Below are 25,676 nucleotides of genomic sequence, written 5' to 3'. Positions count from 1 at the left end.
AAAAGCAAAGAACCTGGTCATTTTAGAGCTCAGGTCACCTAATCATGGATTAATGTCCACAGTGAAAACAGTTCAAGATTGTCACATTGTTACCTTCTTAAGCCCTTGTACTTCACACTGCCTTTACTGACCAGAGTTCCAATATAGTTCTCCATGTCTTCACTCTCGACTTCCTTTTTATCCAGAAAGCTCATGAATTCTGACCCCTTGTAGACACCATCACTGAATCTGACCCAGAGATCCTCAACTCTCTAATGCCCTCAATTTGACTTCCTCACTGGATGCAGACAATGGATAGTAAGAAAAGGGGGTTCCACAAGGTTGTATGCAGCTGTTCTGGCCCTCCATTCAGGGGCCATGAGCTCCTGAGCACCCACAAGTTTCCTAGTCTGACTCTTCAGCAGGCTGCTAGGGACCTAAAATGGCAAAGTGACTCTAGTTTCTCAGTGATTTTTCATTTTTTATTGAACCCCACTTGGAATCACTCCTGTTCAGTACAATTTACTAGTAAGCACATTGCAGTTTGCAGAATAATGCCTCCCAAAGGATTTGCGCATCTTAATCCCTGGAACCCAAGAATACATTGCTTTATACAGCAATAGGGAATTAAGGTTGCAGATGGAAGAAGGGTCGCTAATCAGTGGATCTTAAAATAAGGACATTATCTGGATTATCCATGGGTTCAATGTAATTACAAGGATCCCTAAAAATGGAAGAAGGAGGTAGGAGAGTTGAGCCAGAGAATGAAGTTTGATGATAAAAGCAGGGCCTGAGAGATGCTGTGCCGCTGGTTTTGGCTGCTGAGGGAGGGAACTGTGAGCTAAGGAATGCAGGCAGCCTCACAGAGCTGAAGTTAAAAAGACAGATTCTCCCACAGAGCCTCCAGAAACACAGCCTCGCCAACACTGATTTTAGCCCAGTGAGACTCATGATGGAAATCTGAAGTATAGAACTGTAAGATACTCAGTTTGTGTTGTTCTAAGCCAATAAATGTGTGGTCGTTTGTTAGGGCAGCAATAGACACTAATACATACATCATGGCTTCCTAACTAGCAAGATCAGAGTAAACCTGTTACTACCTTTATGGGAAACAACCAACCTCTCTGTTATCTTGGATTTGTTGCTGTTACCTAGCAGCGATTTAGAATAAACATGTTGCTTTTCTGTGTTCTGATTACCATTGTGATAGGCTTAATTGACAGCCCTGTCCACCCTGCCAAGGCAAACCATGAGCAAAGACAATTATCTACAAGTTCAAAAGGAAGTAAATTTGCAACCTGAATTGTATCCCCAGCCTACCTCAAGTCTGCTTGGCAGGAAAGCCCACACTATTGAAGTTCCCCAGTAGAGCTGATAGCACCAGGTAAAGAGAATGCTCATGTGTCCCTCAATTCCCACACAGGAAAGGAACACCCAGTGTGAGGTGGGAGAGGCTGGAGACGTGCAGACTGTATGTACACTGCAAGGCAGTGAGAGGAGAACCTGCTGTGGTTGATACTTCTGTTCAATAACATTCAGCAGATACATACTGACTGCTTCCCATGAACTGACCATGACACTCAGAAGTCACCAGCTCTCTATAGAGACATGCATGCGTTTCATGCACCAACACGGGCCAGGGCCACCAGGCAGTAGCATCCAGGAGTTTTTCCAGGTCCACTTTAAACGTGAAGTGTGCCTCTCTTCCCATCCACCAAGTTTCCCAATTATCACCCATTCACCAGGATTTGTTATTCTGAAGATTTCTACAAAATTTCCCAGTCTGAGTTGGCCTGATTCACATAAAAGCCTTGGTAATTGCCCTAATTCACTTGCACTTCCCTTTACCATTTCTGCCCTCTCTGAGCCTCCCTGAGGTTCCCAGCACCACTTCAAGTGCTGACAGTTTCAACCTCTGTAGCCTTCTCTTCCTGAAATTCTGCTCGATTCTGAAAGTGCTGATCAGGAGAACTTGAAGCTACAGATGTCCCTTGTTCCAGTCCAAACTAGAGGTTCTCCTTCAAGCTTTCTGATCTTCCACTCTTATCATGCCCTTTAAGAACCCACCACCTTTGGCGATCTCATCAAAATTCAATAATGCAGGCCTTTGTTAACTCATTCTAAATTCCACCAACAGCCACCTAGCTGTCCTCCATCATCCCAGCTCTTCCCACTCTAATATATCCTTTGTACCCCTTGCCACACATATCTTCCCAAACATGTTAAAGTGCTCACTCTGAACCAGGTGCCAGTCTCGGTGCCAGAGGCACAAGTTATGGTCATGTAGACCAAGGGCACATTCTTTGGAGAGGGTCAGCTCTGCCACTTATTAGAAGTTACTTAACCTCTTGGTTTCCTCATTTGGAAAATAAGGATAAGAAGGGCATGTGAATCCCATGGTTATTGAAAGACTTGAGCCAACGCAGGGAAAGCACTAGGCCCAGTACCTGGCACATGGCACTCACTCACGCAAGTTAACTTACAGAGACAGTATCACAAGGAGCTGGCAGGTTAGCAGCAGTGATGAACATGTAGAGTTCACAAGTATGGGGTGGAAGAAGTAATATGACTTCATGAGTGTTTTGAGCAGAAAAGACTAAGTGAAATTCTGATAGTGATACAGTGCCCTTGCGTGCTCAGTTGTGCCAATTCTTTGTGACCCCATGGACTGTAGCCCACCAGGGTTCTCTGGCCATGGGATTCTCCAGGAAAGAATTACTGGAGTGGGTTGCCATGCCCTCCTCCAGAGGATCTTCCTGACCCAGGGATCAAACCCACGTCTCCTGTATCTCCTGCATTACAGGCAGAGTCCTTACCCCCTGAGCCACCTGAGAAGCCCACTGAGCCACCTGGGAAGCCCACTGGTACAGAGCCAGACCTTAAAGATTAGAACGGAATATTCTAGGTAGATAGGAGGGGGAAAGTTTTCCAGCTAGAACACCTGAGCAAAGACACAATAGCAGAAATGGGAGACTTTTAAACAGGGAGTGTAATAAAGCAATGGTCATCTCAGACTCTGGGCTAATACTGACAAGACCATGAGCTCCTTAAGGAGAGGCACACTGGCTGTGGATACAGGAAAGTCATTCACTCACTCAGAACATCAACTTTAAAAAAAAAAAAAAAAAAAGAACATCAACTTTATTCCAGGCACTGTGTAAACAAAAAGATTTTCTGCCCAGTCCATCCCGTCATAATGCTTCTATTTAAAAAGATAATAAACAAGACCATATCATATAAGTCATATATGCTATTAAGAAAGTAAAGCAGAATCAGGGGCTTCCCTGGTGGTCCAGTGGTTAGGACTCCACACTTGCAATGCAGGAGTCATGGGTTCCAATCCCTGGTCAGGAAATTAAGATCCCATATGCTGCATGGTGTGACAAAAATAAATGAATAAAAACTGAAGCAGAATCATATGAAAGAGAGTAACTGTGAGTGGAGACCAAGGACAGCTACTCTGAGGAGATGACACCTGAGTTGAGTCACGAGAAGACTTGGGTAGAATAAAATCCACAGGAACAACAAGAACAAAGCTCTTGTAGAATGAGGAGCTGGTTGCATTGAAGAAACAGATAGAGAGCCAATGCAGGAGTGCATGGTGAGAGAGTTGGAAAGGCTATCAGGGAGGGTGGGCAAGGCCCTGGTCATGATGAAACTTGGGAGGCCATAATAAGATGTTTGGATTTTATTCTAAAATGCACTGGGAAGCCACTGAAGGGTTTCAAGATAGGATATGACATCATCTGATTTGTGTTTTTAAAAGCTCTCTCTAGCTGCCACAGGACAAGTGGACTGTAAAAGGAAAAGCAGGAGAGAAAGCGGAGGGAACTGTCAGGGGTCAGCACAGTCCTCCAAACCAGAGGAAACAGCCTAGGCACACGGTATGTAGATGTGATGCCTGGAATCTCTGTTTACATCAAGTACACAACCAGCTCACTTTGCAAAGTCCATCTCCCCTTCACACAGCCCAGTTGACATACAGGAGATTTTGTTGGTAATTTTCAACTGATTGACTTGTCTCCCTCAAATTACCCCCATTTCCTTTCCTCTTTCTATCCTCATTTCTTTTCCCCCCTGTATCTTATCTCAAGTACCCATTTGCCCATCACCTGACTCAGCCTTTACAAGGTCTTGCTGTTCCCATCCTGTTTTTTTCTCTCCCCTCACCCCGCCACCCCCAAGTTTCATGAACTAGATGTAAAAGATATAATTACTTTCTGTCCTACCCCAGAAGCACTCAGGAATTATCAGTTTCACAGAGCACCAACAGAAGCCTGGGGGTTATTATGATCCTGACAATACAACTGGAACACATTCTGCATATTAAGGACACTGTCTCCCCACATTCGTTCCAGCCTGTTCTCTCCAGTGCAGCCAGAAAATCTTTCAGGAGGAGAATCTGATCATAATCTCATTGGCTCTCATTCTCTCTCTGGCTCCTCTCTCTCCCTCTCTCTGTAAGCTATGACCCTGGAGTACATCTCACATCATTCACCTCTTTGCTCCCTGTGGCTCCAGCCACTCTGGCCTTCTTTCAGATCTTTGAACCCGATGGGCCCCCTCTGCTGTTCTCTTTGTCTCCAAAGCCCTTTGATCTCCCTCTTCCCTCAGTTGACACTTATTCTTTAGATCTTTGCCCAAATTTTCTTCCTTAGCAAAATCTCTGATCTGAGACCAAAGCTGGAACCATTGTGATACACATTCACAGCACCACATATCTTTCTAAGCACTCATCACAGTTTATAATAATACATTTATTTGTGTGACTGATTAAAATGACTATACACACACACACTAAATGCGAAATTCCAGCAGGGCAAGAATATTGCCTATTTTTGCCCATCACTGTATCACAAACATAAGCTGAATATTCTTCGTGGACCTTAGGAAAATTAGATATGGAAGGATTTCCCAAAATCGCAGATGTTGTTTCTTTTTTGATGGAGCAAGCAAAAGGAATTATGGGTCATCTAGTAGCAAACTATTGCCAGAAGAGGAGTGAGTCAGTGATACCCATTTTGCTCCAAACTCAGAAGAGTTCTGTCTCTTTACAAAAACCATCCTGACATCACTGTGGCCCTTGTTTCAAGACCTGTCATCCTTCTGAGTAGGTCCATCATTCTCTTCACAGCCCCCCACTTCATATCTGACCTCCCTTCAGTATCTCTTTGCAGAGCAATGAGCATATCACCTGATGGGCACAGGAAAGGGGGGAGTGAGAATTCAATGAGTTATCTCTCCTATACTGGTTGCCACATCGTTTAACAAAGCCCCTTCCCAAACAGCTGCTCATTTAGTTCTTAAAACCACCCTGTGAAGTAAGCAAAGCAGGTATTCTTATCCCTATTTTACTAGATGGGGAAATGTGATTCAAAGAGGCAAGTGACTTACTCAAGGTCACAAAGCCCATGTGAGGCAGATGTAGATTTGAACCTACAGTCTCTGATGCCCAGTCCAATGCTTTACCTTACACTAGCCACCCCAACAGTTATCAGTTTCTTAAACCTGTTTCTTCATTTCTTTAAGTAAACACCTGTTCCTGACCCCTCAACACTTTTCCAGCCTCTGTCCACTTCGCTATCCAGAACTTGTCAGCCTGTCTGTGCCATGGAATGAAGGGAGTTTTATGCACACAAACAAGGCTGAGCGTTTGGTCCCAGCCTCCAGTCTTTTCCAGCTCTTCCTCTGAGCCAGTAAGGAACCAGAAAGCCCCATTAATAAACACAAAGAGGAACCCTGCCCCACCAGAGCAAGGTCCCTGGCTATCCTTTCTCCCACATTCCAGCAGGACGCGACAAGGCTAGAAGCCAGCCTCTTTCCCAGCAAGGAGGACCTGAGCAGAACAGAGGTCACCGGCCGCGGGCCGTCAGGGCTCCTCAGGGGGCCACGCAAAGGATGCGGCTGCCGGTTTGGCCCAAGGTCACCCTCTCGCAGCCCGGGCCCGATCCCCGACCTCCCGGAGCGCCCCCTGGTGTCGCGGGTTGGCCTCCCCTCGCCCTCAGGGAGTGGCCTGCGAAGACCGGGCTCGGGGGCAGAGAAAGGAGGGTGGGCAGAGGATGAGGAGGCTGAGCCCCTGGGAGGGGCGGGAGGCGGGGCCCTACCTGATAGCTGAGGACGCCATCCGGATCGTTACTCCCGGCCGGCATGGCGGAGCCCAACTAGGTCTCGCGCGCGGGGTCCAGGCCGAACGTCAGCAGGCCACGCACTCCGGTCGGGTTTGAGCAGATCGCCCGAGCGGCGACCCCCTACCCCGGTGCCAACGGTCAACCATCAACCGCCGCCGCCTCCATAGCCACCGGCCCGCGAGGCTTCGCCGCAGCCAATCAGCGCGCGGCCTGTACGGCCAATCAGGGCGCGGAGCACGGGAGGACGCTGTCCGGCGGTACCCTGGGCTACCAGGAGGTGGAGGAGGGAGCCGGGGGAGCCAACCGCTCCGGGGCCCGGTTGCCGTGGAAACCGCCTCCCTCCCTTCAGGGGCCTCTGGGCTTGAAGGTCCTCCCAACTGCTTGCTAGAAATTGAAGATCTCGTGGTTCTATTTGAGGATGCACCTGACCCTTGAAAACTGAGAAAGTGTCAGGTTTGTCTATCATGATTTTATTCCTTGGTAATAATTATTTTTAAATTCTGGGGAACCATCCCTTGAGCTTGCAGAAGGAAGTAACAGAATGAGAGGGAAGGGCCTTCTCAAATTACTTGTTAATCCTCGAGCTAGTGGCCAGATTAATAGTATCAAAGAGAAGCAGGCAGGCAGTGATCCAATCCCCTCCACAGATAGACTACGAACACAGGTCTTCTCCCTGGGCCTCAGGTTGGCAGTGAAAAGCACGGGGTTGAGCTTCGGAAGATGATTGAAACAATTCCACAAAAATGCTTCCAACTTTTCTGAGAAATAATCTAGGGCAAATTATTTAACAAAAGAATAACTACTGATTTAAGGCAAAGTTAGAAACCCATGAGTAACACATTCAATTTGATTTGGGTTTAAAACACGAGAGACTGGCCATAATCTAACCAACCCTCTGTCCCCAAGAGGAGGAAAGGGGTCTTTTCCTTTATGTCCACTATCACATCAGACGGTAGGAGAGTTCACATTATTAAAAGAAAAAGAGCAGGTGCAAATCATTCTCAGCCTCCGAAGAAACTACACTGGGGAGCATAGCCTGGCTGGTGCACATTCAGTGTTCAACCCCTGCATACCATTGCTTGCGCTGGCTCTGAAATCTGAACCAAGTTTGTGCTTCCGTGTCCCTGAGGCAGAACCATATTTCCAGTCTTCAATTTAAGGTCTTGGGCCCATTTCTGAGCCTTAGTGTTCATTTCCCCAGTCTTTGTTGACCTCTTCACTAATTCTGTCCCTTGAATCTGTAATTCAACCCTATTTTTGCCCATCAAAAACTTAATCATAAAGTCAACCTTAAAGGCCACCTCTTCCAAGAAACTTGATTCTACTCTCCTCAATACTCCTAAGAGATGTCATCACTCCCCTTTGAATCTTCATAGCACTTCATACCTTCCTTATACCTTCCATGCTATGGTCAAGTACTTTAATTAAATGTTAACTTTAGCTTACTGTAACACTGTCATTTTTTGAAGGAAATAATTATTTTTCTTATGCCCTTCTGTACAAAGCCTCAAAGAATGCTGGGCACATAGAACATAATTATAAATATGTAAGTTATATAAGTATATATAAATAAATATAACTTATAAATATATAAGTGAATATATGTACTTTTAATTCAGTATAACCAAAAACATATAACAATAACACAAAGTACAAGCCCAAATGGCACTGAAGATGCAGCAAAATCTAAAATAAAATATGTATCTCCAGAGGGCTTATGGTCTAATCAGGGGAACAGGATATATGTTAATATGATGGCAAGATCAGATCAGATCAGATCAGCAGCTCAGTCGTGTCTGACTCTTTGCGACCCCATGAATCGCAGCACACCAGGCCTCCCTGTCCATCACCAACTCCCGGAGTTCACTCAGACTCATGTCCATCGAGTCAGTGATGCCATCCAGCCATCTCATCCTCTGTCGTCCCCTTCTCCTCTTGCCCCCAATCCCTCCCAGCATCAGAGTCTTTTCCAGTGAGTCAACTCTTCACATGAGGTGGCCAAAGTATTGGAGTTTCAGCTTTAGCATCATTCCTTCCAAAGAAATCCCAGGGCTGATCTCCTTCAGAATGGACTGGTTGGATCTCCTTGCAGTCCAAGGGACTCTCAAGAGTCTTCTCCAACACCACAGTTCAAAAGCATCAATTCTTCGGCGCTCCACCTTCTTCATAGTCCAACTCTCACATCCATACATGACCACTGGAAAAACCATAGCCTTGACTAGACAGACCTTTGTTGGCAAAGTAATGTCTTTGCTTTTGAATATGCTATCTAGGTTGGTCATAACTTTCCTTCCAAGGAGTAAGCGTCTTTTAATTTCATGGCTGCAGTCACCATCTGCAGTGATTTTGGAGCCCAGAAAAATAAAGTCTGACACTGTTTCCACTGTTTCCCCATCTATTTCCCATGAAGTGGTGGGACCGGATGCCATGATCTTCGTTTTCTGAATGTTGAGCTTTAAGCCAACTTTTTCACTCTCCTCTTTCACTTTCATCAAGAGGCTTTTTAGTTCCTCTTCACTTTCTGCCATAAGGGTGGTATCATCTGCATATCTGAGGTGATTGATATTTCTCCCAGCAATCTTGATTCCAGCTTGTGTTTCTTCCAGTCCAGCGTTTCTCATGATGTACTCTGCATATAGTTAAATAAACAGGGTGACAATATACAGCCTTGACGAACTCCTTTTCCTATTTGGAACCAGTCTGTTGTTCCATGTCCAGTTCTAACTGTTGCTTCCTGACCTGCATACAAATTTCTGAAGAGGCAGATCAGGTGGTCTGATGGCAAGATAACAGAATATAAAACAAGAGCTATATGAGTGATATAGACAACAAAGGTTATAAAAATTTAGAAGAGAAAATGTTAATATGATGACAAGATAATAGAACATAAAACAAGAGCCATATAAGTTATATAAACCACAAAGATTATAAAAATTTCCAAGAGAAAATAATTTTTTTTTAACTTGGAACATGACACAGAGGACATTGATTTGGGTTAAACCCCAAAACAGTCAAGCCAGAGTAAGAAGAGCAAGCATCTTAGTTCTTAGGGAATGACTTAGCAACCAGGAAAGCATAAGACCCATTCAGGATAGCCACAATTTGGACCAAAGCAGAAAGGTATGGAGAAGAGCAGTAGGAAATAAAAATTGTGGTAAAGAAAAAATGACCAAGTTATAAAGAAACAGCTAATCAGTTCAGACTTTTTTTTTTTCTCATATGATAGAAATATGATACTGTTGAAAATTTTAAAGAATTTGTCCACACACCAGGACCTGGGTTTAGTGGTGTAAATGCACTATGTCATTTAATATTCCTAACACTTCATAGTTTATCCATTTCACTGGTAAGAAAACTGAGGCTGAGAAGTTTAGCAACTTTCTCAAGGTTAAGTAGATATTAGGCTGGGATATGATCACCTCTTGAGCCTTGCAATCTAGTGGAGAAACAGCAAACAAGTAAAAATGAACACAAGTACAGATTATGAGAGCTGCAATGAAGTAAACTGCAAAGTTATGTGATAGAGTATTGGCCAGCGGGGTGGAGAGAGCTACTGTAGATGGGATGGTCAGGGAGGGCTTTTCTGAGGAGGTGAGGAGAGTCTCATTTGATGAGTCAAGGATGGATCTGTCTGAGTTTAGAGTCCCTGGCCACTATATGACACTGTCCTATGTAAGTGGTACCATTGGTGAAATCTGCCATTGGGGGCAAGGTGGGTTAAAGGGGGGAAGCTGAGGCAGGGGGTCATTTAGGCTGACTGGCAACATGGCAATTCTGGAGGGGCCAAGGATGGTGACCAGAAGAAAGATGTGCCCTCCATTTGCCACTCCCTAAAGAGCCAGCTCATGGTGCTCTCATGAGAGTGGGCACGAGTTGTCAGGGCACAGAGAAGAAGCAGGAGGGAGAGGATTACTACTAAGAGCTCTACAAGTCTGATTTGACTCCAGTTCAAATGTAGAAAAAGTCAGAGCCTCTGGCTTTTGACTCCAGGGTCAAGAGCCCCATCTTCTGGTCTATTGTGCAAATTACAAAAAGAATTGGCTGCAGAGGCGGCTGCAAGACTGCCCTGAGGCAGCTGTCTGTCTGCAGAGACAGGCTCTCCCCTCCCAGGGCTGTTTTGTGTTCTCCTTCCCAAAGAAGGCGAGCTCGTTGGCTCCAGGCCCCAGGCACTAGGCCACTGGCACCTTCAGCTCTCTACACAGCTTGGAAAGGAGCAAATATGCCGCTCTCAGCCTGGCCAGCAAAGAGGTGTGGAAGGACCTGGAAGGAGGAAGATATTCAGCCAAGGATACCACCTCACACTGATTATTCTTCTAAATAAAGTGGGAGTTGGGGGGTGGGGGGCGGGCGGAGAACCCAGCAAAACAGAACTCAGAAACTTCTGAGGCCTGCACAGAATTCTTGGAGGAGGAGACATAAAATAGAGAGGAAAATGCAAAACATGGGTAGAGACAGAGACCCCACACGCGCACACACATACACACAAACATACACACACACACATCTCACAGGGAAGCAAGGAGGCTTGCAACAACTCTGTGAGGTAGGTTCTATCTCCTCCATCATTTTACAGATGAGAACACTGAAGACGGAGGCTTAGAAATGTAAGCTACGCCAGTTCACACAGCAAGCACAGTTTATAAATGGAGACCCTCAGTCTGAGCTCAGAAGTACCTCATTACAGAGTATACACACATAACCACTTACTGCCTCCCATGGGGCTGCCTGGACTTCAGTCCTTCCCTGACATTAGAAGCTCCACCCTCCCTTTGTGACTTCCAAATGTGGCTATTTTTCCATCTTTGTCTCTAGATCCTTCCTTTCTCTAATACTAGTGTTCTTAAACTTTGGTGGGGAGAGGTTAGGTCTTGAACCTCTGGGGACATGATAAAATCTGTGGGACTCTCTTTACAGGTAAGTAGACAGAGACCCAAATTTTGCATCTCATTGTAAGGATATGTTCACAGCCTGCCCAGGGAAGCACTAAGCACCTTACCTGTATTATTTTTAAATATTGGCTGGAAAACATTGAGATTCTCTTATTCAGAGACAAAAAGGCACAAAACACAAGTAACTCAAAAGGTCTGAGGAAATGTCCTCACATAATTGCAACCAATGTTTCCATCAAAAGCATCTTAATTTCTCCATCTGCGTACCATGTTTCTTGCCCAGTTTAAACTGTCAAAAGAGCTGCCAGGGCAGAGGTTTTAGTCTTTACTTGCCATTAGGTAGTGGCCCAATCCCAGCTGCATCTTATGCCTGGTTTGGTTTCTCCACATTCCTCTTAATTATACATCAAAAACCAAGGAAAGGTTGGAGGAAAAGACGTCAGGATTCGAGGAAAGACTTAATTAGGGCTTGTTGTGCGGTTGTCTGGGAGCATTTCCTGTGGAGGGAGCAGGGAGCCGGAGAGAGACACTATTCTTTGTCAAGCTGAAAAGGTCATGCAGGTGCATGATACACAGTCGGCCCTTGCCAAGTCACAGCATATCTAGAGAGACTACAGAATGCAGTTTTCTTAGTTCACAGCAGGCTGCCAGCCTGGGACACTACACATCATACAGAAAAACAACAAAATGCTACACAAACTGCCTCTTGCCTGCGAAAATCACTCTCCCACCATTCGTCATCGTCAACATCATCCATAGAAATCGCCTACACTGGGGGATTCCCTGGCGGGTTCAGTGGTTAGGACTTGGCACACTTACCACCATGGACCTGGGGTTCAATCTCTGGTTGGAGAACTAAGATCACGCTAGCTGTGCGGCACGGCCAGAAAAGTTTTTAAAAAGAGGACTGGACTTCCTTGGTGGTACAGCGGCTAAGAATCTGCCTGCCAGCGCAGGGGACACAAGTTTGATCCCTGGTCCAGGAAGATTCCACATGCCGTGGAGCAACTAAGCCCAGGCACCACAACTACTGAGTCAGCGCTCTAGAGCCCGAGTGCCACAGCTACTGAAGGCCGAGCACTTAGAGTCTGTGCTGCACAACAAGAAAAGTCACAGCAGTGGGAAGCCTGAGCGCCACAACAAAGAGTAGTGCCTGCTAGCGATAACTAGAGAAAGCCCACACAAAGCAGGAAGATGCAGAACAACTAAAATTAAAATAAACAAACAATAAAGTATATATTTAAAAAGAGGACTTCCCTGGTAAGAATCTGCCTGCCAAGGCAGGGACACAGGTTCAATCCATGGTTCAGGAAGATCCACATGCCTCAGGGCAAGTAAGCCCAGGTGAACTGCTGGAACCCGAGCACCTAGAGTCCCTGCTCGAAACAAGAGAAGCCACTGAAATGAGAAGCCTGCACACCACAACTACAGAATAGCCCCCACTCGCGGCAAAAGCCCAAGCACCAAAAATAAATAAATATGAAATACAATGAGAGGTGAAAGAAAAGGAATTGCCTATACTGTACTCATTTACACCTTGGGCCTAGATCTTATAGATAGAGTGCCTGATGAACTATGGAATGAGGTTCGTGACACTGTACAGGAGACAGGGATCAAGACCATTCCCATAGAAAAGAAATGCAAAAAAGCAAAATGGCTGTCTGGGGAGGCCTTACAAATAGCTGTGAAAAGAAGAGAAGTGAAAAGCAAAGGAGAAAAGGAAAGATATAAACATCTGAATGCAGAGTTCCAAAGAATAGCAAGAAGAGATAAGAAAGCCTTCTTCAGCAATCAATGCAAAGAAATAGAGGAAAACAACAGAATGAGAAAGACTAGGGATCTCTTCAAGAAAATCAGAGATACCAAAGGAACATTTCATGCAAAGATGAGCTCGATAAAGGACAGAAATGGTATGGACCTAACAGAAGCAGAAGATATTAAGAAGACATGGCAAGAATACACAGAAGAACTGTACAAAAAAGATCTTCACGACCCAGATAATCACGATGGTGTGATCACTCACCTAGAGCCAGACATCCTGGAATGTGAAGTCAAGTGGGCCTTGGAGAGCATCACTACAAACAAAGCAAGTGGAGGTGATGGAATTCCAGTTGAGCTATTCCAAATCCTGAAAGATGATGCTGTGAAAGTGCTGCACTCAATATGCCAGCAAATTTGGAAAACTCAGCAGTGGCCACAGGACTGGAAAAGGGCAGTTTTCATTCCAATCCCAAAGAAAGGCAATGCCAAAGAATGCTCCAACTACCGCACAATTGCACTCATCTCACACGCTAGTAAAGTAATGCTCAAAATTCTCCAAGCCAGGCTTCAGCAATATGTGAACCGTGAGCTTCCAGAGGCTCAAGCTGGTTTTAGAAAAGGCAGAGGAACCAGAGATCAAATTGCCAACATCTGCTGGATCATTGAAAAAGCAAGAGAGTTCCAGAAAAACATCTATTTCTGCTTTATTGACTATGCCAAAGCATTTGACTGTGTGGATCACAATAAACTGTGGAAAATTCTGAAAGAGATGGGAATACCAGACTGCCTGATCTGCCTCTTGAGAAATTTGTATGCAGGTCAGGAAGCAACAGTCAAAACTGGACATGGAAGAACAGACCAGTTCCAAATAGGAAAAGGAGTTTGTCAAGGCTGTATACTGTCACCCTGTTTATTTAGCTTATATGCAGAGTACGTCATGAGAAACACTGGACTGGAAGAAGCACAAGCTGGAATCAAGATTGCCGGGAGAAATATCAATCACCTCAGATATGCAGATGACACCACCCTTATGGCAGAAAGTGAAGAGGAACTAAAAAGCCTCTTGACGAAAGTGAAAGAGGAGAGTGAAAAAGTTGGCTTAAAGCTCAACATTCAGAAAACTAAGATCATGGCATCTGGTCCCATCACTTCATGGGAAATAGATGGGGAAACAGTGGAAACAGTGTCAGACTTTATTTTTCTGGGCTCCAAAATCACTGCAGATGGTGACTGCAGCCATGAAATTAAAAGACGCTTACTCCTTGGAAGGAAAGTTATGACCAACCTAGATAGCATATTCAAAAGCAGAGACATTACTTTGCCAACACAGGTTCGTCTAGTCAAGGCTATGGTTTTTCCTGTGGTCATGTATGGATGTGAGAGTTGGACTGTGAAGAAGGTGGAGCGCCGAAGAATTGATGCTTTTGAACTGTGGTGTTGGAGAAGACTCTTGAGAGTCCCTTGGACTGCAAGGAGATCCAACCAGTCCATTCTGAAGGAGATCAGCCCTGGGATTTCTTTGGAAGGAATGATGCTAAAGCTGAAACTCCAATACTTTGGCCACCTCCTGCGAAGAGTTGACTCACTGGAAAAGACTCTGATGCTGGGAGGGATTGGGGGCAAGAGGAGAAGGGGATGACAGAGGATGAGATGGCTGGATGGCATCACTGACTCGATGGACGTGAGTTTGACTGAACTCCGGGAGTTGGTGATGGACAGGGAGGCCTGGCGTACTGCGATTCATGGGGTCGCAAAGAGTCGGACACGACTGAGTGACTGATCTGATCTGATCCAGACTCTTGCTCCAGAAAGGCTCTGGTAGACAGAACCCATTCAAACTGGCAAAAACCTCCTTCTCCTTTCTCTGGGATCACAACTGAGATATTTGGACAGAGGCAGAAGGAAAGGACTAATAGAGGGATTAGCGCAAAACAGAAACAGATTAGATAAGAAACAGAAAGAGATTAGAATGAAACAGAAAAGTAAGCTTTGAAGAAAGAAGCTTTGGGACTTCCAGATCCACATAGGAAGTCATTCAGGAATTCAGGAGAAGTAGGTGTTAACCAATGACCACTTGCCAAGTACTTGCTATCAGATTTGAACACATTTGTATTCATTAAATACATTTATCTTATCCGTTTCTAACCAAACCTCACCCTGCTTAGAAATCAAGTGTGTTTACAGTGGTTTTACTCCCTGTCTTATCTTCTTGGGGATAAGATCTCTTGAGCCTGTAGAGAAGTTCTTATTTCACGTTTAACCAGTAGGCCTGGGATATCCTTAAGGTTGCTGCAGATTCAGTGCTTCACATCTGTATAATTCTATATACTCAACGTTTTTATCACCTTACCTCATTTCTCTCAAATGGGACTATAAATGTACACAGAATATTTCACAGACTAGAAAGCTGAAATAAGCCTGGAACAGGGACTTGCCCAAGCCAGTTAACAACAGAGCTCAGTGAAAACTACTCATGCTTTTCATGGTTTGTGTGGATTCCTAGAAATACAATTCCATGCAGCCCTTTCCTGCATAAAATTGAATTGGCTTCAATTGAACAGTAAATTGTGAATCTCCTTTAGAAATGACATGAACTCCCCATAGCAGAAACCAAGGGCTTCTCCTCTATTACCTTTTACCATCCGATTACAGTTGCATGTAATTTCTACTTTGGAAAGCTTGTCAGTAATACCGTTCATTACTGAACAAAGTCTCATGAGGTTCTGAAAATAACTATTACTGCTTATCTCTAGAAACACATTATCTGACACAGATACAAATTCAATCCAAGATACTCTTAACCCCACTAAAACACCACTCGGGGCCTTTTATTTTGCAGTTAATTTTTTTTTAAAAAGTGGGAGACCCATTCAGACTCCTGGGCTGGGGCAAAAGGGAATAGACATAGAATCTGAATGTATCTCATGAATTTATCTTTTTCCACCTCTAATCCTTTGCCAAATTGAAACGACCACCCTCCTTTTTTAAAGAAGGTAGAGTTTCTCTGGTCCTTTCTTATAAAATACAAGAAAGACTATTTGCTAGGTTTACCAAGAACAGCTAGGACTGTGAGATGGGCAGTCAATGAATAGCAGAGAAAAAAATTCAGCCCTGAAGCAGATATAGAACCACTCAGCTTTGTTTGGGGTAGGCAAAATGAACAAGGGCCATTACAATTTGATTACAACCTATATATCTGTTGAGATTTCTCTAGAACTTCTTGCCCCTGCCCTCTAAGAATTGTTGGAAGGGACTTAAAAGGCCTATATTCCAACACCATATACAAAAATAAACTCAAAATAGATAAAAGACTTAAGTGTAAGACTGGATACTATTAAACTCCTAGAGGAAAACATAGAACACTCATTGACATAAACCACAGCAATATTTTTTTGATCTCTAGAGTAATGAAAATAAAAGCAAAAATAAATAGGACCTAATTAAACTTTTGCACGACAAAGAAAACCATAAACAAAACGAAAAGACAACCTACAGAATGGGAGAAAATATTTACAAACAATGTGACCAACAAGGGACTGATTTCCAAAACATTACAAAGAGTTCATACAGCTCAACATTAAAAAAATAAATAAATGTGTAGAAGACATAAATCGTTCAGTCGCTCAGTCCTGTCTGACTCTTTGCGACCCCATGGACTGCGGCACACCAGGCTTCCCTGTCCATCACCAATTCCCCAAGCTTCCTCAAACTCATTCCATCCATTGAGTTGCTGATGCCATCCAACCATCTCATCCCCTTCTCCTCCCGCCTTCAATCTTTCCCAGCATCAGGGTCTTTTCCAATGAGTCAGTTCTTCGCATCAGGTGGCCCAAGTATTGGAGTTTCAGCTTCAGCATCAGTCCTTCCAATGAATATTCAGGACTGATTTCCTTTAGGATGGACTGGTTGGATCTCTTTGCAGTCCAAAGGAGTCTCAAGAGTCTTCTCCAACACCACAGTTCAAAAGCATCAATTCTTTGGTGCTCAGCTTTCTTTACAGTCCAACTCTCATATCCATACATGACTACTAGAAAAACCATAGCTTTTACTAGACAGACCTTTGTTGGTGAAGTAATGTCTCTGCTTTTTAATATGCTGTCTAGGTTGGACATAGCTTTTCTTCCAAGGAGCAAACGTCTTTTAATTTCACGGCTGCAGTCACCATCTGCAGTGATTTGGGAGCTCAAGAACATAAAGTCTGTCACTGTTTTCATTGTTCCCCCATCTATTTGCCATGAAGCGATGGGACTAGATGCCATGATCTTAGTTTTCTGAATGTTGAGTTTTAAGCCAACTTTTTCACTCTCCTCTTTCACTTTCATCAAGAGGCTCTTGGGTTCTTCTTCACTTTCTGCCATAAGGGTGGTGTCATCTGCATATAGAGGTTATTGATATTTATCCTGGCAATCTTGATTCCAGCTTGTGCTTCATCCAGCCTGGCATTTCGCCTGATATACTCTGCATATAAGTTAAATAAGCAGGGTGACAATATACAGCTTTGATGTACTCCTTTCCCAATTTGGAACCAGTATGTTGTTCCATGTCCAGTTCTAACTATTGCTTCTTGTCCTGCATACAGATTTCTCAGGAGGCAGGTAATGGGGTCTCTTGAAGAACTTTCCACAGTTTGTTGTGATCCACACAGTCAAAGGCTTTGGCATAGTGAATAAAGCAGAAATAGACTTTTTTATGGAACTCTCTTGCTTTTTTAATGATCCAACGGATGTTGGCAATTTGATTTCTGTTCTCTGCCTTTTCTAAATCCAGTTTGAACATCTGAAAGCTCACGGTTCACGTATTGTTGAAGCCTGGCTTGAAGAATTTTGAGCATTACTTTACTAGTGTGTGAGATGAGTGCAATTGTGCAGTAGTTTGAGCATTCTTTGGCATTGCCTTTCTTTGGGATCGGAATGAAAACTGACTTTTTCCAGTCCTGTGGCCACTGCTGAATATTCCAAATTTGTTGGCATATTGAGTGCAGCACCTTCACAGCATCATCTTTTAGGGTTTGAAATAGTTCAGCTAGAATTCCATCACCTCCACTAGCTTTGTTCATAGTGATGCTTCCTAAGGCCCATTTGACTTCGCATTCCAGGATGTCTGGCTTTAGGTGAGTGATCACACCATCGTGGTTATCTGGGTCATGAAGAGCTTTTTTGTACAGTTCTTCTGTGTATTGTTGCCACCTCTTCTTAATATCTTCTGCTTCTGTTAGGTCCATACCACTTCTGTCCTTTATTGTGCCCATCTTTGCATGAAATGTTCTGTTGGTATCTCTAATTTTCTTGAAAAGATCTCTAATCTTTCCCATTCTGTTGTTTTCTTCTTTTTCTTTGCACGGATCACTGAGGAAGGCTTTCTTATCTCTCCTTGCTATGTTTTGGAACTCTGCATTCAAATGGGTATATCTTTCCTTTTCTCCTTTGCCTTGAGCTTCTCTTCTTTTCTCAGCTATTTGTAAGGCCTCCTCAGACAACCATTTGCCTTTTTGCATTTCTTTTTCTTGGGGATGGTCTTGATCCTTGTCTCTTGTACAATGTCACGAACCTTTGTCCATAGTTCTTCAGGCACTCTATCAGATCTAATCCCTAGAATCTATTTGTCACTTCTACTGTATAATCTTAAGGGATTGATTTAGGTCACACCTGAATGGTCTAGGGGTTTCCCCTACTTTCTTCAAGTTCAGTCTGAATTTGGCAATAAGGAGTTCATGATCTGAGCCACAGTCAGCTCCCAGTCTTGTTTTTGCTGACTGTATAGAGCTTCTCCATCTTTGGCTGCAAAGAATATAATCAATTTGATTTCGGTATTGACCATCTGATGATGTCCATGTGTAGAGTCCTCTCTTGTGTGGTTGAAAGAGGGTGTTTGCTATGACCAGTGCATTCTCTTGGCAAAATTCCGTTAGCCTTTGACCTGCTTCATTTTGTACTCCAAGGCCAAATTTGCCTGTTACTCCAGATATCTCTTGACTTCCTAAATTTGCATTCCAGTCCCCTACAATGAAAAGGACCTCTATTTGGGGTATTAATTCTAGAAGGTCTTATAGTTCTTCATAGAACCGTTCAACTTCAGCTTTTTCAGCATTACTGGTCAGGGCGTGGACTAGGATCACTGTGACACTGTATGGTTTGCCTTGGAAACGAACAGACTTTTCTTCAAAGAAGACAGATGTGAAACGACGCTCAATATTGCTAATTATTGGAGAAATGCAAATCAAGGCTACAATGAGGTATCGGCTCACACCGGTCAGAATGGCCGTCATCTAAAATTCTATGAAGGGCTTCCCTGGTAGTCCAGTGGTTAAGAGTCTGCCTTGCAATTCAAGGGACACCAGTTCAATTCCTGGTCTGGGAAGATCCCACAAGCCATGAAGCAACTAAGCCTGGGCTTCACAACTGAGACCCGGCACAGCCAAATAAATAATTACTTTTTTAAAAGACATCAGAAAAAAAAAATAATAAATAAATAAAAGACACCAGAAATGTGTCTTGGTACAAGATTACCATGCAAAAATCAATACCTTTCCTATAACACTAAGCACAGCTGATTAGGTAACAGAATGAAGAATAGATGCCCATTACAGTAAGAAGTAGAGATGAAAAAACTGAGCGGACAAGTAACATGCAAGAACGACATGGAAACTGCTGCTAAGTGGCATGAAAGGAGTCTGGAGTAAACTGAAAGGCACATCTGCATCTTGCAGAGAAAACTCAATTTTATTAAAACTATTAATCCTCCTTTTTATTCATCTGTAAGTTTCAGGATATCATAATAAAACTACCAACAAGGTTTATTTCTTTAATGGGAAAAATATCCAGGAAAATTCTGGAGGAAAAAAAAACTGGGTCACAATTACATCCGTTCCTCACATCTTAACCTGTTCTGGAAGGGAAAAGGTCTAGACATTACACTGGGAGCCTCTTTCCCTGAAGAATGGCTGTGAACAAGCCCCAAAGTGGCTCCCTTGACAGGGACTCAACTATACAAGCTTCTCCAGACCCAACATCATTGTGGTGTGGCAGAGCCCCAGCTTCCGGGAACCCACACCTGTAGCCACAACCCCAGGCAGCCTTGGGTCTTTAAGCAGAAAGATGTGAACACTGTGTTCCCGGAGTATCACCCCTGAGTGGGAGGCACTTCAGTGCCCTGGGAGCTGGCAGGCCCTCCTCAGGCTTTCCGATGTGTCTGAGAGATGCTGTTACAGATTAAATTATGCCCCCACCCCAAGAGCAATAAAAAGCTATGTTGAAGTCCTAAGCCCTATTACCTCAGAAAGTGACTTCATTTGGAAATAGATGGTCACTACAGGTGTAATTGGAGAAGGCAATGGCACCCCACTCCAGTACTCTTGCCTGGAAAATCCCATGGACGGAGGGGCCTGGTGGGCTGCAGTCCATGGGGTTGCTGGGAGTCGGACACGACTGAGCGACTTCACTTTCACTTTTCACTTTCATGCATTGGAGAAGGAAATGGCAACCCACTCCAGTGTGCTTGCCTGGAGAATCCCAGGGACGGGGGAGCCCAGTGGGCTGCCATCTATGGGGTCGCACAGAGTCAGACACAACTGAAGCGACTTAGCTGCACACGTGTAATGGTGCTACATTGGAGTAGCTGTGTAGTGGCTAAGTCATGTCTGACTCTTTGGCAACCACACAGACTCTAGCCCACCAGGCTCCTCTGTCCATGAGATTTCCCAGGCAAGAATACTGGGATGGGTTGCCATTTCCTTCTCCAGGTGATCTTCCTGACCCAGGGATCAAACCTGTGTCTCCTGCATTGGAGGTGGATTCTTTACCACTGAGCCACCAGGAAAAGCGCTACTGGAGTAGCGCACGTGTCTGGCTAAGTCACTTCAGTCATGTCTGACTCTGTGCAACCCTATGGACTGTAGCCTGCCAGGCTCCTCTGTCCAGGGACTTCTCCAGGCAAGACTACTGGAGTGGGTTGCTATGCCCTCCTCCAGGGGATCTTCCCAACCCAGGGATCGAACCCATGTCTATTACATCTCCTGTATTAGCAGGCAGGTTCTTTACCACTAGAGTCACCTGGGAAGCCCACACTGGAGTAGAGCAGGCACCTAATCCAGTGTGACCAGTGTCCTTATAAAGTGACAGCCAAGACTTCCCTGACAATCCAGTGGTTAAGACTTTGCCTTCCATTGCAGTGGGTGCGGGTTCAATTCCTGCTCAAAGAGCTAAGTTCCCACATGCCTGGTGGCCAAAAAACCAAAACATAAAACAAAAGCAATATTGTAACAAATTTATTAAAGACTTTAAAAAAATAAATAAAGTGACAACCATGTAAAGACAGAGAAGGACACAGGGAGAACTCCATGTGAGGATGGAGGATTGGAGAGGTGTCTCTGGTCCAGGGAATGTCAAAGAAGAATGATAAACCACCAGAAGCTAAGAAGAGGCAAGGAAGGGTCCCCTACAGGTTTTAGAGGGAGCATGGCCCTGCAGATTTCTCCAGAATCATAAGACAATAAATTTCTGTTTTAAGCCACTCAGTGCACGGTAGTTTGTCATAGCAGCTGTAGGAAACAAATACAGACATCTAGGATTAGAATCTGCACTCTACACTACTCGGGCAGGAGGCTGTGCGCCAGCTGGAAGGGGCCAGGTGGAAAAACCAAGAGTTTAAAATGGGAAATTCTGACTGGTCCACCCAGGAGTGCAAGGCTGATGCCTTCTCAGGGCAAGACATCACTCCAGCACCCTTCCTCACGCCTCCGATTTTGCCCTGAGGACCTGGTGGCCTGGGCTAGTTCCTCATTAACTTTGGCCCCCTTTTGCAACAAGCTGGCCGCTGAGCCAGGATCACAATGGCTCTGCTGTTACTCAACATCAGTGACCACAGGGATGCTGGGGAGAGAGAGGAGCCTCAGAGAGCCCCAGGCTAAGCTTCTGAATCTGCTCTGGCAGGATCTGAGCACTAAATTCTGGGGACGAGCTGGGGCGTATTTGCAGTCCAAATTGTGGGGCCACCCAGGTCACATGGATGCCCCTCCCTCTACCTGTGCCTCCCCCCACTTGGCAATCCTCTACTCACTCTTTGCAAACCAGGTCACCTCACCTTCTCCTCCAGCAGGTAAGTTAATCACTCCCTCCTTTGTGCCATCCTGGACCTCCTCCACACATTCCTCTATTACACTACAGCTCATTCTAGAAGATTCGTTCGGTGGACCGTGACCTCCTTACAGACAGGGACTGAGTCTTTCATCTCTAACTCCCTAGGGCCCAGCACTGCAGCCCACACCAGCGACGCTTTATAGCTTCCATGGAGCTTCCGTGTGCATTAACCATGCCAACTGTGGACCAAATGTTAGAACATTACTGCTTATTCCAGGGCAAAATCTCCCTCCTGGGATAATTTGATTTGTAGCTGGTGATCTCTCTCATTAAACAAAGAGCTCCCTGAGAGAGAAATGCTAGTTCTTTGCCCTCCGATGGTCCTAACCCCAATTACACAGAAGTCACCTTCAGTAAATGCAACTTCAGCTTTTGCTGCCCCCACTTCCTCCTCTCAGGGAAGCACACTGATAACCCCATTACATCTGTCTGGTGCTTTCTGACCTGAGTATCTCCAGGGAACCAGGCAGTCCAATTCGTTTAATGCTACGTGATCTGCTGCACTCACACCACATTTTATGATCTAATTCAATTTATTACAGACATTATGATATGGGTCTGTTTCTCTGAAAAACAGGTCACCTCTTATACTAGTTACTTAACCATTAGCTATCTCCTAGCCGACAAGAGTGGGGACTTTTACATCTCTTTTTCTAGTAATGGATAATAGTGCCTCCCGGAATAAGAATCAAAAACCTTAATAATATTCATAGCCTCTGACTCAGCAATTCCACTTCGAGCAGGTAACCCTAGGAAAATGGCCAAAGATTTGCACAAAGGAAGGTTACAGGGGCACTCTTTATATTCAGCAGGGAAGACCTCACTAGGGAATTTGATACAATTTCTCCAAAGCAAACACGGGGGACACAGTTGGCCACAGAGCATCAACAGGCCTGGACCTAAGTTTGTAATGGCGTGGAGAAATGGCGACCTCGCCAACTCACTAAGCACTAACAGGGCCTGAGGCGCGCCGCACCCCGAGGGCCTGGGAGGTGAGCCAGGCTGCAGCAGCCCTTGTCTGTCTAGTCTCGGGGAGGTATCCCAAGCAGGAGCCCTCCAGTTCCCTGGTCTTCCAGCTATCTCCAAGTCCTATCTGGGAAACTGTCTGGTTCAAAGGGTAGCTCACGGGATAAAGCCTAGAGAGTGGTTCATCCCTCACAATCCAATAAATGCCCCCTCACCCTCACCCCATCACCCTACAAGTTACCACTCAGCTTTGTTCCTCTGCTCTTTGGAGACTCAAAAGGGTCATCTCCTAAGCTGTTCTCCGAAGTTCCTCTCTGCCAGGCTTGTGTTTAAACAAACACAGACAGCCCTTTTACTGCTCCCCTGTGGCAGTAAATTAATTCAGTGTGTCATATGGCTTATTGGTCAGCTTCTTTGGGTTGCAAGTAACAAAAACACACTCAAAGAATTTTCAACCAGGGCTTCCCTGGGGCTCAGCAGTAAAGAATCCACCTGCCAATGCAGGAGACATGGATTCAGTCCCTGATTCGGGAGGATCCCACATCCAGCAGAGCAACTAAGCCCATGTGCCACAACTATTGAGCCTGTGCTCTAGAGCCTGGGAGCCGCAACCACTGAGCCCGCGTGCTGCGACTGCTGAAGCCCAAGCACCCCAGAGCCCGAGCTCCACAAGAGGCCACTGCAATGAGAAGCCCGCGCACTGCAACTAGGGAGTAGCCTCAGCTCTCTACAGCTAGAGATAAGCCTGCGCAGCAGCGAAGACAGCACAGCCAAAAATAAATAACATTTTTTTTTAATAAATTTTTCAACCAAAAGAAGGAAGGAAGGAAAGTAGGAAGGAAGGAAGAGAGGGGTGGAGGGAAAGAAAGCAAAAGAAAAACAGAGACGAAAAGGGGAAAAAAAAAAACGTGGAAGGGAGAAATCTAGGAACAAATTGTTTCCTCCGTGCTTTATTTTCACTGCCTGCTTTCTGAGTGTTGGCTCCACGCTCAGTTTGCCTGTCCATCCTCGTGTAACAGCAAAAATGGCCACTAGCTGCTCTGAACTTACATCAACTTCCCAACTAATGATTCCATCAGTGATCATGTGGGGTGGGGGATCAGAAGTGTGGGCCTGGCGCAGCCCATCTCTTTTTTGCTGGTTCCAGGAAATATATCAGGGAAGGCTCTGGGTATCCTGGCTTGGGTAATGTGCTGAACTCTAAACCCATCACAGTGGTCAGAGGACCTCTGCACATGGGTATGACATACAGATACATAAATACGCACATCATTGGTCCACCCTTGGTGCTGGGGAGTGAGGTGGGCCTCATCTGAACTCCATGGGACTAAGAATCAAAGGTGGTTCCCTGAAGACATGCTAGACAAAGAAGAAAGCCGGTCCTTTCCATTTGACCGGCCCTGTCCCGATCACCATCTGTCCCCGTCCACAGTCAGGCTCCCCAGTCTCCCCTGCATTTGGTCAGGAGTCAGCCTCACAGACTGACACGAGCATGTTCAGCAGGTAGCCCCAGTCCAAGGTGGTCATCAGGTTCCTCCACGCTGCCCCCAGCGTCAGATCTGGGTCTACTCTTAGATCCAGCAACGGCTGCTATGGGGGAGATTCTTAGAGTTTGCCCGAGTCTGGCTTCACCCACAGTGAAGTCCCTCTACCTGCCTCTAGGAGCGATCACTGAGGCAGGCTCTGGACAGAGGCAGGAGCTCCATGGCTGCCCAGGTGGCTGTGCAACTCGTGCCCTGATCAACCTTAGCTTGCCAAGTCGTGCCCTGACACAGGTCTGCATCTACCCCGAGGAAGGGGGGCCTGCTCACAACTCATCAGGCTCTTTACAGGCTAACAACTGCCCGCTCAGACGGTAAAGAATCTGCCTGCAATACAGGAGACCCGGGTTCGACCCCTGGTTTGGGAAGATCCCTTGAAGAAGGAAATAGCAACCCACTCCAGTATCCTTGCCTGGAGAACCCCATGGATAGAGGAGCCTGGCGGACTACAGTCCATGGGGTCACAAAGAGTCAGACACGACTGAAGTGACTAACACACACAATATTCCAGTGCTATCTGATAGATTTCAATCCTTTCTAATGACATCTACTGTTTATTCAAATGTCTTAGAAGATAGGAACCTCCTCTGTTTTTTTAGGGATAAATAACAGACGAAGAAACAATGGAAACAGTGAGAAACTTTATTTTCTTGGGCTCCAAAATCACTGCAGATGGTGACTGCAGCCATGAAATTAGAAGACACTTGCTCCTTGGAAAAAAAGCTATGACCAGTCATAGCTTTAACATGTTCTGACAGCATATTAAAAAGCAGAGACATTACTATGCCAACAAAGGTCCATCTAGTCAAAGCTACAGTTTTTCCAGTAGTCATGTATGGATGTGAGAGTTGGACTATAAAGAAAGCCGAGCACAGAAGAATTGATGCTTTTGAACTGTGGTGTTAGAGAAGACTCTTGAGAGTCCCTTGCACTGCAAGGAGATCCAACCAGTCCATCCTAAAGGAAATCAGTCCTGAATATTCATTGGAAGGACTGATGCTGAAGCTGAAACTCCAATACTCTGGCCACCTAATGCAAAGAACTGACTTATTGGAAAAGACCCTGATGCTGGGAAAGATTGAAGGCAGGAGGAGAAGGGGATGACAGAAGATGAGATGGATGGCATCACTGACTCGATGGACATGAATTTGAGCAAGCTCTGAGAGTTGGTGATGGACAGGGAAGCCTGGTGTGCTTCAGTCCATGGGATTGCAAAGAGTTGGACACAACTGGGCGACTGAACTGAACTGGGGGAAAATTTGCTGTGGTGGAGAGTTT

At 45.2% G+C, this 25,676-nt stretch overlaps 1 protein-coding gene across 6 annotated transcripts in view; it reads right to left on the bottom strand.

Moving 5' to 3' along the window:
- SLC4A8 (solute carrier family 4 member 8) overlaps positions 1–6,310 on the bottom strand; it is an 84,201-nt gene extending 77,891 nt beyond the window's left edge. For 3 of the 6 annotated variants that reach the window (XM_044941757.2, XM_025284198.3, XR_003108908.3), the window contains exon 1: positions 6,084–6,310. In XM_044941757.2, the coding sequence (XP_044797692.2) occupies positions 6,084–6,128 (45 nt within the window). In that variant the 5' untranslated portion in view covers positions 6,129–6,310. The remainder of the gene's footprint in view (positions 1–6,083) is intronic. The other 3 variants (XM_025284192.3, XM_044941755.2, XM_025284193.3) reach the window with 1 other exon arrangement.
- Between the last annotated feature and the right edge of the window lie 19,366 nt (positions 6,311–25,676).

Source organism: Bubalus bubalis, chromosome 4, assembly GCF_019923935.1.
Source record: "Bubalus bubalis isolate 160015118507 breed Murrah chromosome 4, NDDB_SH_1, whole genome shotgun sequence".
Lineage (NCBI taxonomy): Eukaryota > Metazoa > Chordata > Mammalia > Artiodactyla > Bovidae > Bubalus > Bubalus bubalis.
Note: the sequence above shows the minus strand (reverse complement) of the source record. Positions and strands in the feature narration are given on the sequence as shown.